The sequence below is a fragment of the Bos mutus genome, chromosome 5 (genome assembly GCF_027580195.1).
Source record: "Bos mutus isolate GX-2022 chromosome 5, NWIPB_WYAK_1.1, whole genome shotgun sequence".
NCBI lineage: Eukaryota > Metazoa > Chordata > Mammalia > Artiodactyla > Bovidae > Bos > Bos mutus.
This window is the reverse complement of record NC_091621.1, coordinates 90,341,290-90,360,345: the sequence shown is the minus strand read 5'-3', so window position 1 is coordinate 90,360,345 and position 19,056 is coordinate 90,341,290. Positions and strand designations below refer to the sequence as shown.

General features: G+C 37.3%; 1 protein-coding gene across 1 annotated transcript in view; it reads left to right on the top strand.

The window, feature by feature from the left end:
- Positions 1-19,056, top strand: part of LMNTD1 (lamin tail domain containing 1) — a 486,411-nt gene that overhangs the window by 439,425 nt on the left and 27,930 nt on the right. Inside the window, exons 7-8 of the mRNA XM_070371229.1 lie at positions 1,996-2,188; positions 18,167-18,353. Of these exons, the coding sequence (XP_070227330.1) occupies positions 1,996-2,188; positions 18,167-18,353 (380 nt within the window). The remainder of the gene's footprint in view (positions 1-1,995; positions 2,189-18,166; positions 18,354-19,056) is intronic.

The window sequence follows — 19,056 nt, the reverse complement described above, 5'->3', positions numbered from 1 at the left end:
GCTCCCCCGTTGGGATTCTCCAGGCAAGAACACTGGAGTGGGTTGCCATTGCCTTCTCCAATGCATGAAAGTGAAAAGTGAAAGTGAAGTCGCTCAGTCGTGTCCGACTCCCAGCAACCCCATGGACTGCAGCCTACCAGGCTCCTCCGTCCATGGGATTTTCCAGGCAAGAGTACTGGAGTAGGGTGCCATCACCTTCTCCAGTACCTTCTCATAGAATAGGCTAAATTTGAGGTTTGTATTACCTCAACTAACAAATTTCAAAATTGTTAGCACAAATACACCCATGACTACTTGATGTCTTCATTTTCCCTTACCATTCTGTGCACATCTACAACCTCTATATTTCACTTTGTTCCTGATATCTTCCTAAGATTTTGACACAGTGTCACACAAGATTTTGGCCTTTTGCCATTATTGCCGTATTCCCTGTGCCTCAGTGTTTGTATGCCTAAGGTACATTTTCAAAGCAACCTCCTAAGTTCACACTGACCTTGAGCAATGACCAGTATCTCTATGCTTAAAAGTAAAAATACACCTTTTATATCTAAGGAGATAATATTTCTCATCCTTTGGCACAGTATCATTGTGTATGTTCTCTATTGGGTTGAAATGTGGAAGCTCCTAGTATGGAGGGAAAAATAAATATACTGGTTTCCCCTTGCAAGATGAGAGTGGTGCTGGAATAGAGTCTTTTCCTTCAATTACTGTAGGTCCTGACTCTGCAGATAGGTATCTGTGTCTCCCAAGACTTGTTTTGCATTTGGTCCATTTCATTTCTAGAGGAGATGACAACTGGAACCCAAGATCCATGTGTCTTCTTCCCTTTCAGAGTACAAAGATTTTCATCCCTCAAGATGAGCTGTTAACAATGCTAAATAGTCTCTTTCTTCAAAGGAATTTAAAGATTTAGCAAATACTCACTTGAATAGTAATGAACTAATTTAATTCCAAGTATTTCTTCTAAACAAAATCCTCTAAGGAATCCTCTTTAGGAACTCTGTGCTTTTGTTTTTTTCATATTTTGCCTTGCTTTGGTTTTGTTAAAGACAGAAGATAAAGCACACTCTAGATTGTCTTAATCCTTTGATGATTTTGGACCCAGGGTCACGTTAGCCAAAGTCCCTGTGCTACAACAATCGCTATCATTTATTGAGTACCTGCTAAATGCTAGACACTCATCTATATTATCTGCAATCCTCACATTGCCTCACACAAGGTAGTATTATCCTTATTTGATTTTCAAGAAAACCGAGAATTTGAAGGTTTAAATCATTTGGTTTAAATCAGTAAGTGACAAAGCTGGGATACAAGTGTGTCTAAATCCAAGACACAGTGCTCTATTTCATCATGATGTCTCTCTGTAATGTTCCTCTCTGCAGATACACAATTAGATTTATCCAGCATGATTTCTTCTATGCAAAATAATGAAACCCATTTTATGTTTGAATCTTAGTATTGAGAATTTTAAAAGAGTAAACTTCCAAGAGGACATTAGAATCTGATTAAGCATTACTTTATCTTCCTAATAAAGTATTTCAGTTGATTAGAGGAAATTTAACTCTGCCTGGCAAAACATACACCATTGATAGGAAAGAACTCATTTGAGACTTTAATTTATGCATAGCAATTTGGGGAGAAGAGGTAATTATAAAATAGAATAAACTGTACATTTCCAAATTTGAGAGACTCAAATGTTTTATCTACTCACAAACTTACACTGCTTCTATTACATCTTAATTAAATTATAATTATGCTGGTGATTGATAGTTTTAAGATAACGGAAATAATCTCTAGGAACTGAGTGTCACTAAAAATAATCACTTACTGGTTATTTTACAGACTTTGGTTTAAAGTTTCTAACTATCTTCATTGAGTTTGACTGTGACAGTAAAGTGTATAAAGAATATTGTTTTGTATAGAAGCAAGGAATAAAGATAGTAGCTTTGGGTCCTTTTACTCTTTTATCTACTCTATATTTGGTTTCTTTGAAAGGACTCAACGTCGTCAAAATTCCAAAGAAACACTCTATTCCAGTCCTTGCTGGTGAGCCAGCTGTGATTGGGGAAGGGGAAGATTATTTCCTGTCTTTGTTTGGTGATAAAAGGAAAGTTGTGCAGTCATTCCACGAGAAAAGTTGGAAGCACTTCTCTATGATTCTTGAAGAAGTGGGCCAATCTAGATCCAGGTATATACTCTATTTGAACTATTTTTGTCTTCTATTGGAGTAGGAGTAATAAATTAATAGGAAATAAAGATCTAATCTGTTGTTAGATCCAAGGTCTCTTCTACAAACCCTAAGCAATCCATTAAAATATAACTATTTAATATTCTGGGCAATTAAAAGGGATAAATACAACTTTCTAGGGAACCAAACAAGGAATGTTAATTCTTCTAAGATGCCAGAGAAAACAGCACTACATAAGTCTTACCAATAAAGTTAACTCTATATAAGAAACTTTTTATTATTAGCAAATCATTCAGATGGATTTAGAATCTTTTTTTCATCTGCTTTGAGTTCAAGACAGAGGGAGAAAGGTGGACCTATAACTCACTTATAAAAATATCCATTTTTATGGTTGTTAGTATCTACAGAAAAAAGAATTGGCCAGAAAGAAAGTTGATGTTAGAATCAAAATAAAAGATGACTCATTTATGCATTTACTTCACCCTGGTTTTCTTGTTGCATGAGCAACAGATTAAATTGTGAATTTTTAGTAATGAACATATTTTTTAAAACTTTTATAGAAAAATCATTGGTTTACAGTGCTGTGCTAGATTCAGATGTACATCAAATTATTTGTGGACTTTTTAATGACAGCCATTCTGATAGGTATGAGGTAATTCCTCATTGTGGTTCTGATTTGCATTTCTCTATTAATTAGGAGTGTTAAGCATCTTTTCATGTGACTGTGTGTCTTCTTTGGAGAAATATCTATTTAGATCTTTACCTCTGTTGGATACATTTTTTTTTTCCTATTAAGTTGTATGAGCTGTTTGTATACTTTGGATATTAACCCCTTGCCGGTTGCATCATTTGAAAATGTTTTCTCCTATTCCATAGATGTCTTTTCCTTTGTTGATAGTTTTGTTGATAGTTTCCTTTGCTGTTCAAGAGCTTTTAAGTTTGATTAGGTTCTGTTTTTTAAATTTTCCTTTTCTTTTTGCCTTGGGAGATTGATCTAGGAAAATATTTCTACAATTTATGTTAAATTATGTTCTGCTTATGTTCTCTTCTAGGAGGAAATGGCAATCCGCTCCAATATTCTTGCTTGGAGAATCCCATGGACAGAGGAGCTTAACAGACTATGGTCCATAGGGTTGCAAACGGTCAGACATTACTGAGCAACTGATCATGCATGCACAAAACTACAGTAAACAAAATGGTGTAGTATTGGCACAAAACTAGACATAAGGATCAATATAGCAGGATAGAAAGCTCAGAAACAAATCCACACACCTATTACCAATTAATATTATGACACAGGAAGTAAGAATATACAATGAAGAAAAGACATTCTTCAACAAGTGGATATTTTTTTACAAGTGAGTTATATATCCACTTTTCTCCTTCTCTTGAACTCAAGATAGATGAAAAAAAAGATTCTAAATCCATCTGAGTGATGTGTTAGTAAGGTTATGGTCAAAATCATTTAAGCTAGGCTTCAGCAGTATGTGAACTTAGAGATGTGCAAGCTGGGTTTAGAAAAGGCAGAGGAACCAGAGATCAAATTGCCAACATTCATTGGACCATAGAGAAAGCAAGGGAATTCTGGAAAAACATCTATTTCTGCTTCATTGACTACACTAAAGCCTTTGACTGTGTGGATCACAACAAACTGTGGAAAATTCTTAAAGAGATGGGAATACAAGACCACCTTACCTGTCTCCTGAGAAACCTGTATGCAGGTCAAGAAGCAACAGTTAGAACTGGACAATGAACAACAGACTGGTTCCAAACTGGGAAAAGAGTATATCAAGGCTGTATATTGTCACTCTGTTTATTTGACTTATATGCACAGTACATCATGTGAAATGCTGGTTGGATGAATTACAAGCTGGCATCAAGATTTCCAGGAGAAATATCAGTAACCTCAGATATACAGATGATACCACTCTAATGGCAGAAAGTGTAGAGGAACTAAAGAACCTCTTGAAGAGGGTGAAAGAGGAGAGTGAAAAAGCTGGCTTGAAACTCAACATTAAAGAAACAAAGATTATGGCTTCTTGTCCCATCACTTCATGACAAATAGAAGGGAAAAGGAAAAATGGAAGCAGTGACAGATTTTATTTTCTTGGGCTCCAGAATCACTGGATGGTGACTGCAGCCATGAAATTAAAAGAGGCTTACTCCTTGGAGGAGAGCTATGACAAACCTAGACAATGTATTTAAAAGCAGAGACATCACTTTGCCAACAAAGTCCGTCTAGTCAAAACTATGGTTTTTCCAGTAGCCATGTACAGATGTGAGAGCTGGACCATAAAGAAAGCTGAGCCCTGAAGAACTGATGCTTTTGAATTCTGGTGCTGGAGAAGACTGATGAGAGTCCCTTGGACCAAAAGGGGATCAAACCAGTCAATCCTAAAGGAAATCTACCCTGAATAGTCATTAGAGAGACTGATGCTGAAGCCATAGTTCCAGTACTTTGGTCACCTGATGCGAAGAGCTGACTCATTGGAAAAGACCCTAATACTAGGGAAAATTGAGAGTAGGATATGTGGCAGAGGATGAGATGGTTAGATAGCATCACTGACTCAATGGACATGAATTTGAGCAAACTCCAAGAGATAGTGGAGGACAGAGGAGTATGGCATGCTGTAGTCCATGGGTTCACAAAGAGTCAGACATTACTTAGCAACTGATCAAGAAGAAGAAGGAGCTATATGATGTCATATCTTACATTTGGGTCTTCAAACAATTTTGAGTTTACTTTTCCATACGCTGTGAGGAAATATTCTAAGTTCGTTGATTACACCCAGCTTTAGCTGTCCAGCTTTCCAAACATCACTTGTTTAAGAAATGGTATTTTCTCCATTGTATATTCTTACATCCTGTGTCATACATTAATTGATGTTAGGTGTGTGGGTTTATTTCTCGGCTCTCTATCCTGTTGCACTGATCCATATGTCTGTTTTTGTGCCAATACAACACTATTTTGATTACTGTAGCTTTGTGCATGCATGCTCAGTTGCTCAGTCAATTCCAACTCTTTGCAACCCCATGGAATGTAGCCGGCCAGGTTCCTCTGGCCATGGGATTCTCCAGGCAAGAATACTGGAGTGGGTTGCCATTTCCTCCTCCAGTGGATCTTCCAGGCCCAGGGATCAAACCCAGATCTCCTGTGTCTCCTGCATTGACAGACAGATTCTTTACCACTCTGCCTTCTGGGAAGCTCAGTGTAGCTTTGTAGTATAGCCCAAGACTGGCAGAGTAAAACTGCCAACTTTGTTCTTTTTCCTCAGAATTGCTTTGGTAATTCTGGTTTTGGTTTCTTACTCTTGTTTTGGCAGTTCCATATAAATTTTAGGATTATTTGTTCCAGTTCTGAAAAAAAAAATGCCATGGGTATTTTGATAGAGATTGCATTAAATCTGTAGTTTGCTTTGGGTAGTAGGACCATTTAAATAATATTCTTCCAATCCAATAGCACAAGACACCTTTCCACTTCTTTGAATCATTTTTATTTTCCTTTATCAGTGTGTTCTAGTTTTTAGCATAGAAATCTTTCACCTCCTTGGTTAAGTTTATTCCTAGGTATTTTATTCTTTTTGATGACATTTGACGGTTGTTTTTGAGGATTTAAAAAATTTTTTTCTTTCTAATATTTCATTATTAGTGTATAAAAATTGAAGAAATTTCTGTATATTAATTTTGCATCCTGCTACCTTGCTGAAATCATTTATGAGTTCTAATAGTTTTTGTGTGAAGACTTTAGGGCTCTCCATGTAGAGTATCACATCATCTGCAAATACGGACAGTTTTACCTTCTTCCCTTCCAATGTGGATATCTTTTATTTCTTTTTCTTTTCTGATTGCTATGGCTAGGACTTCCAATTCTATGCTGAATAGAAGTAGTGAGAGTTGGAATCCTTGTCTTGTTTCTGAATTTAGCAGGAAGGCTTTTAGCTTTTCACCATTGAGTATTATTTGGCTATGGGTAGCTTTATGTTGAGATATGTTCCTTCTATGTCTTGTTTGGAGAAATATCAATTTAGATCTTCCACCCATTTTTTTATTGGGTTGTTTTTTGTTGTTGTTATTAAGCAGTATAAATTGTTTGTATATTTTGGAAATTAATCCCTTGTTGGTAGCATCATTTGCAAATATTTTCTCCCAATCTGTAGGTTGTCTTGACATTTTGTGATGGTAATGTCCTATTTTACATTTTAATGCTTATCCTTTTATTGTTTATTATGGTTATAATCACTTTTACAATTTTTAAAAATCTACATACTAACTTATTTAAGTGATTTTCAATCCTTCTATATATTTGCCTTTCCTATTGTGATTTTTTTTTCCCCTTTCCTATAGATTATTCTTTCTTTTCTATTTAAAGAAGAGATTTCAGTATCTGTTTTAGGGTAGGTTTGTTGTTGTTCAGTCGCTAAGTCTTGTCTGACTCTTTGTGACCCTGTGGACTGCCCCACACCAGGCTTCCCTATCCTTCACTATCTCCTAGAGTTTGTTCAAACGCATGTCCATTGTGTTGATGATGCCATCCAACCATCTCATCGTCTGTCACCCCCTTTTCCTTCTGCCTTCAATCTTTCCCAGCATCAGGGTCTTTTCCAATGATTTGGCACTTCACATCAGATGGTCAAAGTATTGGAGCTTCAGCTTCAGCATCAATCTTTCCAATAAAAATTCAGGGTCGATTTCCTGTAGAATTGACTGGTTTGATATCCTTGCAGTCCAAGACTCTCAAGAGTCTTCTCCAGCACCACAATTCAAAAGCATCAATTCTTTGGCGCTCAGCCTTCTTTAAGGGTTCAAACCTCACATCTGTACATGGCTAGTGGAAAAACCATAGCTTTGACTATATGGACCTTTGTCAGCAAAGTGATGTCTCTGCTTTTTAATATGCTGTCTAGGTATGTCATAGCTTTCCTTCCAAGGGGCAAGAGTCTTTTAATTTCATGGCTGCAGTCACTGTCTGCAGTGATTTGGAGTCCAAGAAAATAAAATCTGTCACTATTTCCATTTTTCCCCCATCAATTTGCCATGAAGTTATGAGATGAGATGCCATGATCTTAGTTTTTTTGAATGCTGGGTTTCAAGCCAGCTTTTTCATTCTCCCCTTTCACCCTTATTAAGAGACTCTTTAGTTTCTCTTCACTTTCTGCCCTTAGAGTGGTATCATCTGTATATCTGAGAATATTGATATTTCTCCCAGCAACCTTGATTCCAGTTTGTGATTCATCCAGCCTGGCATTTTGCATGATATACTCTGCATATAAATTAAATAAGCAAGATGACAATATAAAGCCTTGACATACTCCTTTCCTAATTTTGAACCAGTGCTGAATTTTTTTTGCTTGTCTGAGAAATTTTTTCTCTCTCTTTCTGTTCTAAATGATAATCTTGCTGGGCAGAGTATCCTAGATTTTAAGTTTTTTTCCTTTCAGGACTTTGAATATAGCATGACACTCCTTTCTGGCCTGTAAACTTTCTGCAGAGAAACCAGCTGATAGCCTTTTAGGGGTTCCCTTGTGAAACGACTTTTTGTTTTTCTCTTGCTGCTTTTAGAATCTTCTCTTTATTGTTAACTTTTGTCATTTTAATTATGACATGTCTTGATGTGGGTCTGTTTGGTTTCACCTTGTTCGGTACTCTCTGTGCTTTCTGTGCCTGGAGATCTTCTTGCTTTAAGTTTGAGAAGTTTTCAGCCAAAATTTCTTCAAATACCTTTTTGATCCCCTTGTCTCTCTCTCTTGCTTCTGGAACCCCTCTTATATATAGGTTCACATGTTTTATTTTATATTATCCAATACATTTGTTTCTTTCTTTTCTTCTTCTTCTTCTTCTTTTTTTTTTTTTTTTTTTTAGGCTTTTCTGTCTGCTGTTCTGATCGGTTGATTTCCATTATTCTACTTTTCAGATCACTTATTTGTTCTTCTGTGTTATTTAATTGGCTACTCATTGCTTCTAGATTGGTTTTTCTCTCAGCAGTTGAATTCTGTATTTTTGATTAGTTCATCGTTATCATTTCTAATTTCTTGTTTCTGTGATCTGCATTTCTATCAATAATCTTTTTTAGTTCATCATTTTTATTATCACCTTTTCTGAACTTGGGAGTCTAGTAGACTGGTGAACTCTGTTTCATTATTCTTGCAGAGATTTCCCTTGTGCTTTTAAGCAGAATTAACTCTTCTGCTTTTTCATTTAACTCAACTTTCTCTGTCTCTATGAATTCAGGAAAAATAATTATCTAATGTAGTCTTGAAGAGGTGTTTTTATGTAGGAACATTCCTGTGTAGACTGTGTCCAGTGTTCTTGGTGTGATGACTGCTTTTGCTATGGACACCTGCGTATATTTTCTAAGGGTATGCTGGCCATTATCCCTGTGATAGGTGTGTGGTTGGTGTTACAGTGTCTAGAGTCTGTGCAGGTTGTGAAACAGGGCTTGCTGCTCTGCTCCATGGCTGTTGCTGTACACCCTATCAGAAGCAAGTTGTACTCAGTTATTGGAGCAGAAGCCCTGAGTGTCAGACTCTGTTGCCCTTAAGTGCATGCCCTGCCCCAAAGGAGGTAATTGCTGAAGCAAATGAGGTCTTTGCAGTCACAAAGGACCTCTGAACCACCTGTGTAGGTGTCTGCAGTTCTGCTCAGAAGCAGCCCCAAGGTCATGTACCTGTCTTTGTTTTGTTTGTCCCAGATCTAGTGCAAAGCTGTGATGTGGAGTTCCCTGGGGTTAGGGCTTGAGGTATTGTGGCTACTGAAGTTGAGGTGGTTCAGCTGCTGAGATTTGGGCTGCTTCTGTGGCATCTTCTTCCAGGACCTATCTGCCCTAGATCTAGTGCTAAGCTGCAGTGTGGGGTAGGCAGAGCCAGGGCACTCTCACTAGGAGAGCTGCTGCATACTCCTGACTGTACTGACGGTGGCCACCACCACTCCACCCAGACCACACTTCAGGCTCTCCTTATTGTCTCTGCATAGTGAGACTGAGTCTTCTTCCAGGGCCTGTCTACCCAAGATTCAGTGCCTACTGATGGCATCAAAATACTTGCTAGTTTCCATTTTTATGGCTTCTTTGTTCCTTGAGTATTTAGAAGTGCATTATTTAGTTCCCAAATAATTTTACAGATTTTCCATTTCTAATGATTTTCCAGATAGCCTTTTAAATTAATTAATTAATCATTATTATTATTGGCTGTGCTCAGTCTTCATTGCAGCACTCGGGCTTTCTCTGGTTGTGGTGAGCAGGGGACACTCTCCGTTGTGGTGCACAGGTTTCTCATTGTGGTGGCTACCCTTGTTGCAGCTCACGGGCTCTGGAGTGCAGGCTAAGTAGCTGTGGCACAGCGGCCTAGCTGCCCTACGGCATGTGCACTATTCCCAGACCAGGGATCGAAGGATCCCCTACATTGGCAGACGGACTCTTAATCACTGGATCACCAGAGAAGTCCCAGATATCTTTTGTTATTGATCTCTAATTCAGTTTCATACTGGTCAAAGAATATAATTTGTATGACTTAAGTCATACAATTTTAAATGTACTGAGACTTACTTTTTAGCAGGATATTGCCTATACTGGTAAATGTTCATTTTGCAAAGAATGTATATTCTGATGTTGAGTGAAGTGTTTCATAAGTATCGATCAGATCAAATTGGTTGATGGTGCGTTTTGTCTTTTTTTTTTTTTTGATGTTGTTGATTTTATGTCCATCAGTTATTGAGAAAAAGGTGTTAACATTTCCAACTATAATTGTGGATTTGTTGATATCTCTTTGCAGTTCTCTCAATTTTAGCTTCATGTATTTTGAAGCTCTGTTTTTAGGATTGTTACTTCCTCTTGATGAACAGATGTCTATATCATTATGAAATAACCTTTATCCCTGGCATTATTCTTTGCTCAGAAATCTGTTATGTCTGATATCAATATAGCCATTCCAATACTGGTATTAGCATGGTTATTTTTTTATCCTTTTAGTTTTAGCTTATGAGTCTCTTTATATCTAATGTTATGTTTTATAGGTAGCATGTAATAGGCTTGCTTTTTCACCTTCTGACCATCTCAGTCTTTTAATTTGGGCCTTTAAACTATTCACATTTAAAGTAATTATTAATATGGTTGATAATGTCTGTTATTTGTTATTTGTTTTTGATTTGCTGCAACTGTTCTGTGTTCTCTTTTTTCCTCTGTCTTCTTTGGAATTAATTATTATTATGAATTCCATTTTGTCTCCATTGTTGGCTGATTTACTACAACTGTTATTTAGAAGTTCCTTCCAAGTTTATAGGATACATCTCGAGCCTATTGCAGAATACTTTCATGTTATCTTTTACCACTTCTCAAATAGTACAAGAGCCTTCAGTTCAGTTCAGTTCAGTTTAGTCGCTCAGTCATCCCTGTCCATCACCAATTCCCGGAGTTTACTCAAACTCATGTCCATGAGTCAGTGATGCCATCCAGCCATCTCATCCTCTGTCATCCCCTTCTCCTCTTGCCCCCAATCCCTCCCAGCATCAGAGTCTTTTCCAATGAGTCAACTCTCCGCATGAGGTGGCCAAAGTATTGGAGTTTCAGCTTTAGCATCAGTCCTTCCAATGAACACCCAGGACTGATCTCCTTTAGGATGGACTGGTTGTATCTCCTTGCAGTCCAAGGGACTCTCAAGAGTCTTCTCCAACACCACAGTTCAAAAGCATCAATTCTTCGGCGCTCAGCTTTCTTCACGGTCCAACTCTCACATCCATACATGACCACTGGAAAAACCATAGCCTTGACTAGATGGACCTTTGTTGGCAAAGTAATGTCTCTGCTTTTGAATATGCTATCTAGGTTGGTCATAACTTTCCTTCCAAGGAGTAAGCATCTTTTAATTTCATGGCTGCAATCACCATCTGCAGTGATTTTGGAGTCCAAAATAATAAAGTCTGTCACTGTTTCCATCATTTCCCTATCTATTTGCCATGAAGTGATGGGACCAGATGCCATGATCTTAGTTTTCTGAATGTTCAGCTTTAAGCCAACTTTTTCACTCTCCTCTTTCACTTTCATCAAGAGGCTCTTTAGTTCTTCTTCACTTTCTGCCATAAGAGAGGGGTCATCTGCATATCTGAGGTTATTTGTATTTCTCCCAGCAATCTACTTCTCTATAATTGCTTTTGTTGCCTGTGTTACCTAAGACACCAAAGAATGTCAGAGTTCTTGACAATTGTTAAGACTGATGTCAAGAAGGTTTTCCCCTATGTTTTCTTATAGAAGTTTTATGGTTTCAAGTCTTATTAAGTCTTTAACCCAGTTTGAGTTGACTTTTATGTATAGTGTGGGATAGAGGTGCAGTTTATTCTTTTGCATGTTCATATCCAATTTCCAGCATTTTTTGAAGAGACTATCCTTGCTTTTGGCCCTCTTGTTGAACAGCAGTTGACCATAAATATATGGGTTCATTTCCGGGTTCATAATTCTGTTCCACTGGTCTATATGTTTTTCTTTATTCTAGTACCATATTGTTTTAGTTACACCCAGGACTGATCTCCTTTAGAATGGACTGGTTGAATCTCCTTTGCAGCTTTACAATTGGACTGCAAGGAGATTCAACCAGTCCATTCTAAAGGAGATCAGTCCTGGGTGTTCTTTGGAAGGAATGATGTGAAAGCTGAAACTCCAATACTTTGGCCACCTGAAGCAAAGAGTTGACTCATTGGAAAAGACCCTGATGCTAGGAGGGATTGGGAGCAGGAGGAGAAGGGGACGGCAGAGGATGAGATGGCTGGATGGCATCACCGACTTAATGGACATGAGTTTGGCTGAACTCCTGGAGTTGGTAATGGACAGGGAGGTCTGGCGTGCTGCAATTCATAGGGTCACAAAGAGTCGGACACAACTGAGCGACTGAACTGAACTGAACTGAAGCTTTACAATATAATTTGAAGTCAAGAAGTGTGATATCTCCAGCTTTGTCCTTGCTCAAGAATGCTTTGGCTATTTGGGGTCTTTTGTAGTTTCACATAAATTTTAGGATTGTTTTTTTACAGCTTCTATTTTAAAATGTCATTGATATTTTGATAGGGACTGCATTGATTTGGTTAGTATTAGCACTTTGACATTAATTCTTCCAATCCATGAACATAGAAGAATATTTTTTCCATTTTCTTGTGTCTTTTTAAATTTCCTTCATCAGTGTTTTATGGTTTTTCATATATAAGTCTTTCATTTTTTGGTTAACTTAATACCTAAGTATTTTGTTCTCTCATTGCTAAGGTAAGGGATTTTTAAAATTAATTAATTTATTTTAATTGGAGGTTAATTATTTTACAATATTGTAGTGGTTTTTGCCATACATTGACATGAATCAGCCATGGGTGTACATGTGTCCCCATCCTGAACAACCCTCCCACCTCCCTCCCCATCCCATCCCTCAGGGTCATCCCAGTGCACCAGCCCTGAGCACCGTCTCATGCATCAAACCTGAACTGGCGATCTGTTTCACATATGGTAATATACATGTTTCAATGCTATTCGCTCAAATCATCCCACTGTCATCTTCTCCCACAGAGTTCAGAAGTCTGGTCTTTACATATGTGTCTCTTTCGCAGTCTCACATATAGGGTCATCATTACCATATTTCTAAATTCCATATATATGCATTAATATACTGTATTGGTGTTTTTCTTTCAGACTTACTTCACTCTGTATAATAGGCTCCAGTTTCATCCACCTCATTAGAACTGATTCAAATTCATTCTTTTTAATAGCTGAGTAATATTCCATTGTGTATATGTACTGCAGCTTTCCTATCCATTCGTCTGCCGATGGACATCTAGGTTGCTTCCATGTCCTGGCTATTATAAACAGTGCTGCGATGAACACTGGGGTACACGTGTCTCTTTCAGTTCTGGTTTCCTTGGTGTGTATGCCCAGCAGTGGGATTGCTGGGTCATATGGCAGTTCTATTTCCAGTTTCTTAAGGAATCTCCACACTGTTTTCCATAGTGGCTGTACTAGTTTGCATTCCAACCAAGAGTGTAAGAGGGTTCCCTTTTCTCCACATCCTCTCCAGCATTTATTGTTTGTAGACATTTTTTGATAGCAGCCATTCTGACCGCTGTGAGATGGTACCTCATTGGGGTTTTCATTTGCATTTCTCTGATAATGAGTGATGTTGAGCATCTTTTCAAATGTTTGTTAGCCATCTGTATGTCTTCTTTGGAGAAATGTCCGTTTAGTTCTTTGGCCCAAGTAAATGGGATTGTTTTCTTAATTTCCCTTTTGGTTAGTTAGTGCCCAGAATCATCACTGATTTTTGTATGTTGATTTTTGTATCCTACAAATTTAATGAATTTGTTTTGTGATGTTCTTAGGGATTTTTACTTATAAAATCACATCATCTGCAAACAGAGATGATTTACCTTTTCCTTTCTTATTTGACACCTTTTATTTCTTTTTCTTGCCTGAATGCTTTGGGTAAGACTCCCAGTGCTATCTTGAATAACAGTGGTGAGAATGGGTGTCCTTGCCTTGTTCCGGATTTAAAGGAAGTTTTATCTCATTGATTGTGTTAGCTGAGGTGTTTTCAAATATGGCCTTTATTATGCTGAGGTATGTTTTTTCTTTACCTATTTTTTGAGTTGTTATAGTGAAAAGATGTTGAATTTTGTCAAAAAAATTTTTTCTGCATCTGATGTAAAAACTGTGATCATGTGGTCTTCGTCTTTCGTTTTGTTAATGGCAGCTATAAACATAGGGTCAATCTTCTCAGACAACGTTAGATCCATGCCTATTGGAGGAACTGAAATGCTAGAGATAAGTTTAGTAGACTTTAGAGTAGCAAAACCCTAAAGGCAGATAAGTAGCATGGAGCTATCAAGTAGAACCCTACAAGTAGAGAAATTAGAGCTTAAATAATGAAAAATTATCATTTAAAAAATAAGAGATTTGGCCATTTGTCTTTTCAATATCTATAAATCAAGACCATGCAAAGGCTACTGACAGACTGTTTAGTATATCACTCTACACTCAGCCCATCTCACTCAACTTATAAGCAGAGGTTTCAAGTCATTTTCCTACGAAAGAAATAATGGGAGGGCTTACAGGGAACAAAAAAGATAACTATAAAAGGCTGTGTGATAGCAGATTAACAGCCCTGGCTCTGTGAATTTCCTTGTATTGTATGAAGCATTTTTCTGTAACTTTTGGCATTATATCAAAAGGAAGGCAAATGAATTTACTAGCTCTGATATGGACAATAGTATTTTTTCTTTCAGACAAGCTAATCTATTCTACTTACATACATAAAATAAAAATTTAGCATCACTGAATAAACATTTCACTTGAATAATAGAACATTTTTGAAAAGCAACTATACATATCCAAATACATACAGATACCAAAGGGATAACTGAGATATCCTAGGGTCTTATCTGTTTAAAACAAAAAACTCAACCTACTGCTCATCATCCCAGGCAGAAAAGGCAAGTATGAAGAACGAAAAGGAATTCTGTCAAGAAATGAAAACATCCCACAGAGAATTCAATAGCACTAGAATGAGGATGACACTGAGAAATTCAAGGGCTATCAAAGAACCGTAAAAATGTTATATATACAACTTAGTAAGAACCATAATGCTAATGTAAAAGAAAAGAACTGGTATATAAATTGCTCACAAATGAACCTCTACAAAATAGGCATCTTTGTACAATGTAGTATGGGTATAAAATAAGACTGCTGAAAGCAGTTTGCTAGTGTAGATCAAGATTTCATAGATCTTAATTTATTCTCCTTTATTCTCACATAAATCATCCTTTATTCTCACAAGCCCTCTTCTAGGAGAGGGAACTCAGAGAGATAGCCTGACATTTGGAGCCACTTTTCTCCTCAAAACAGTTGTCGATTTGAAAGCAGCAGCTAAGAGGCTGAGAATTTAATCAGAGATTTTTCTCAGTCTCACTAGCTTTCCTGGTGGCTCAGCAGTAAAGAGTTCACCTGCAGTGCAGGAGACTCAGGTTCGATCCCTGGGTTGGGAAGATCCCCTGGAGAAGGAAATGTCTATCCACTCCACTATTCTTGCCTGGGAAATCCCAGAGACAGAAGAATCGGGCAGGCTACAGTCCATGGGGTTGCAAGAGTTGGACACAACTTAGTGACTAACCTACCACCACCAAGAGGCTGAGAATTTAATCAGAGACTTTGGCAGTCTCACAAGACTGGATGAATAAAAACTGAATTTCAGGGCCTGTCAAGAAGGAGGGTCATCCCAGATTTTCAGTTATGACTTCAAAAGTACATCCAATAGTAAGGCTGTATTCAAAATAAATGTCTGGCCACCTGAAGAAATGCAGTTCCAATATTGTAGAGAAGTGGGAAGAAGCGATCCCACGGCCACTTTATGTGTGTGACACGAGAACTCGCTAAAGAAGGACGTTCACTTCACTCAGTGAAGCCTGTACTTAAAACTCTAATTCCACCTGCACATACATGCAAGCACCTAGCATAAATTCTTTGTAATATGTGATACTTTATTAATGTATTAAAGATTACAACTAGCTAAATTTATTGTCACTATGTATATAATGTTTTGAAGTAACATGTATTTTTATAAAGTACTGTTTGGTTGGGGAAAAGTTGCCTTAATGTTTGAAATGTGTGAATTTTTTGGAACTTACTGGACAGAATGATTTAACTTTTAGCTACATTATTTTCAGATTTAGTATTTTTAATGGTGGCATGTTTTGGTTCTTAAATTTTTTGCTTCTTAAACTAATAAGACCCTGACCAAACAATATACTACTCATTTCTGTGGGTTACAACCCATGCATTCAAAAAGTAAAACTCAGATTCTAATTTTTATATCATAGATTCTTCAGATAAAACATTTAATTGATGAAGCACTGCATAAGAACATTATAAAGTTTTATTTTCTAGTGTTCCTCTTACATAATTGCTGCTATGTAGATGATCTCTAATGTATACATAATATTTAAATTATGAGTAATGTTGATAATGCCATTTATCATGTTTTAAAAATAGTACACAAAAATGTTGTCACCTTATGTATTTACACCTTTCATACAGAGAGTGACCATATTCAGCCTTTTTGGTTAAATGCCACATCCAAAGACTCATGGCAGTATGTTACAGATTAAAGCATAATCAAACAAAAAAACCCCCACCCTGTTAATTTAGTTTAATTTGAAACTGTATATAGTATTATATATTTGCTAGGAATTTGATATTTGGAGAGAAGAAAGTATAGCTGACCCTTCATATGGAAAATATTTGAAAAAAAATTCCATGAAATTCCAAAAATCAAAACTTGAATTTGCTACTCATCTTCAACTATTTATATAGCACTTACATTATATTTGGACTTCTCTGGTGGCTTAGTAAAGAATCTGCCTGCAATGCAGGAGCCACAGGTTTGATCCCTGGGGGAGGAAGATCCCCTGGAGAAGAAAATAGCAATCCACTCCAGAATTCTTGCCTGGAGAATTCCATGGACAGAGGAGCCTGGCAGGCTGCAATCCACGTGGCCACAGAGAGTTGGACTGAGAAACTAACACCACTAGTAATTTGGGCCAAAGCTTAGTGTCAAATTATTTTACACCCTGATTGGGTTAAAGTGATTTCCTCCCAATGTCGATGGCTGCCAGAGCTAAAGTAAATCCTCTGTGGACTGAGAAAACATTATACATAGCTTTATATTACCTCTGCAAAGTTCAATATATTATATTGATACTAGGCACTAAGTCAAACATAACAAGATATAGTAAAACTTGACCCAAAGCTAAGATTAAAAATGAACACAAAAAACAGGCCTAGGTGATCCAGGTATTATGGTTATCTGATAGGGATTTTTAAATAACATTGACTAAAATAGTCAAGAAATTAAATGTCAAGATAAACGTTTTTAGCATAGAATTGGAAACTAAAATTAAAGAATCAATAGGAAATTCTAGAAATAAAATAAATCCAATAACAGAAATTACTATTTCAAAAGTATATGAGTTTAACAATATATTTGATGCAACAGAAGAGAGAATTATTGAACTGGAACATTCTCAGAAAAAAAATCAAGACTGAATTATAGAGAACAAAGAGATTAGGGAGAAAAAACAGAAAAAAATAAAACCAAGCATAAGGACAAATTAGGCCAACATTTTAAAAAATCTAAATTCTTGCAATTGAAGTCATTAAGGAGAAGCGAGATTGAGGTAGAACAGTACTGGTGGAAGTACAGCAGAGAATTTGCCTTCCTATGGCATCTTTGGACTTCCTAGGTAGAGTTAGTGGTAAAGAACCTGTCTGCCAATGAAGGAGACTTAATGAGATGCAGGTTCAATCCCTGGGTCAGGAAGATCTGGAGGAGGACATTGCAACACACTCCAGTATTCTTGCCTGGAGAATCCCATGGACAGAGAAGCCTGGCAGGCTACAGTCCATAGCGTCGCACAGTCAGGCATGACTGAAGCAACTTAGCATAGCATGGCATGGCATGGCATCTTTAGGGCTTCCCTGGTAGTCCAGTGGTAGAATCTGTCTTGCAATGCAGGGGACACAGGTTAGACCCTGGACCAGGAAGATCCTTTGGAGAAGGAAATAGCAACCCACTCTAGTATTCTTGCTTGAAAAATCCCATGGACAAAGATGGTGGGACAGAGGAATTCTGTGAGCTATATCCAACCATGTCCACAAAGAGTTGGACATGACTTAGCAACCAAACACCAACAATGGCATCTTTACCTTGGTATCTGAAGCATTTTTTAAAGCTTTCTTTAAATATTTTATATAAAAATAATTCTTTTCCACAGATAAACATGCAGAACTAAGAAATCACACCATTTGCTTAGGGCACAAAATACACTATTTCAACATGGAATTTGTCCAACAGAATACAGTGCTCAGCAACAACTTCCAAAGCATATTTATTTTTCTGTTCTTAAAGTGAGCTAAAGACCCTCTCTTCTGAATGCAATTTGTAATCTTTGCATTTTATTTGCTAGTGCTGTTGGAGACATTAAAATAGCTGAGGTGAATGTCAAGGGTTTATTCGTGAAGCTCATTAACTCTTCCCCCGACAAAGAGCTGGAAATTGGAAATCATACTCTCCAACAAAATGTGGGTGGACAAACAATCTCTCTCTACCGATTCCTTCCCGGTATCATAATGCAGGCCAATTCCACAGTAACCGTGAGTATAAGATATAAATACTATGAACTAGAATTGTACAGGAAAAACTCCATTTCCCCAGTCAGACTGTGGCTTAAGCACTGGTGGTTTCTTTGATCTCTCTGTTAACTGTGACTTTGGGGTTGTTGTTAGTTAATTGTGTCACTTTGTCCATCTCTGAAAATAAATTCTCATAATTAAATTTCTGTAGCTTTCTTCAATTTGGCATACAATACTTTGTGTTTTTATGCTTTAACTATCAAAATGAAATATCTAAGTTCTTAAAACTAAGCAGCATAGTCTTTAAAAGAAAGGAAAGAGAAGGTTTCCTTAGGTGATACTAAAGAGCTCCTCCCTCTTTCTCAGGTATCCCTCTAAACTACATACACTAGCTTTGCAGTTATACAACTTGACATTACAGATTATTGTTGTTGTTCAGTCGTTAAGTCATGTCTGACTCTTTGCGACCCTATGGACTGCAGCATGTCAGGCCTCCCTGCCCCTCACCATTTCCCGGAGTTCGCCCAAGCGTGTGTCCGTTGAATCAGTGATGCTATCCAAACATCTCATTCTCTGCCAGCCCCTTTTCCTTTTGCCTTCAATCTTCCCCCAGCATCAGGGTCTTTTTCAATGAGTCAGCTCTTTGAATTAGGTGGCCAAAAGATTGGAAATTCAGCTTCAGCATCAGGCTTTCCAACAAGTATTCAGGGTTGATTTCCCTTAG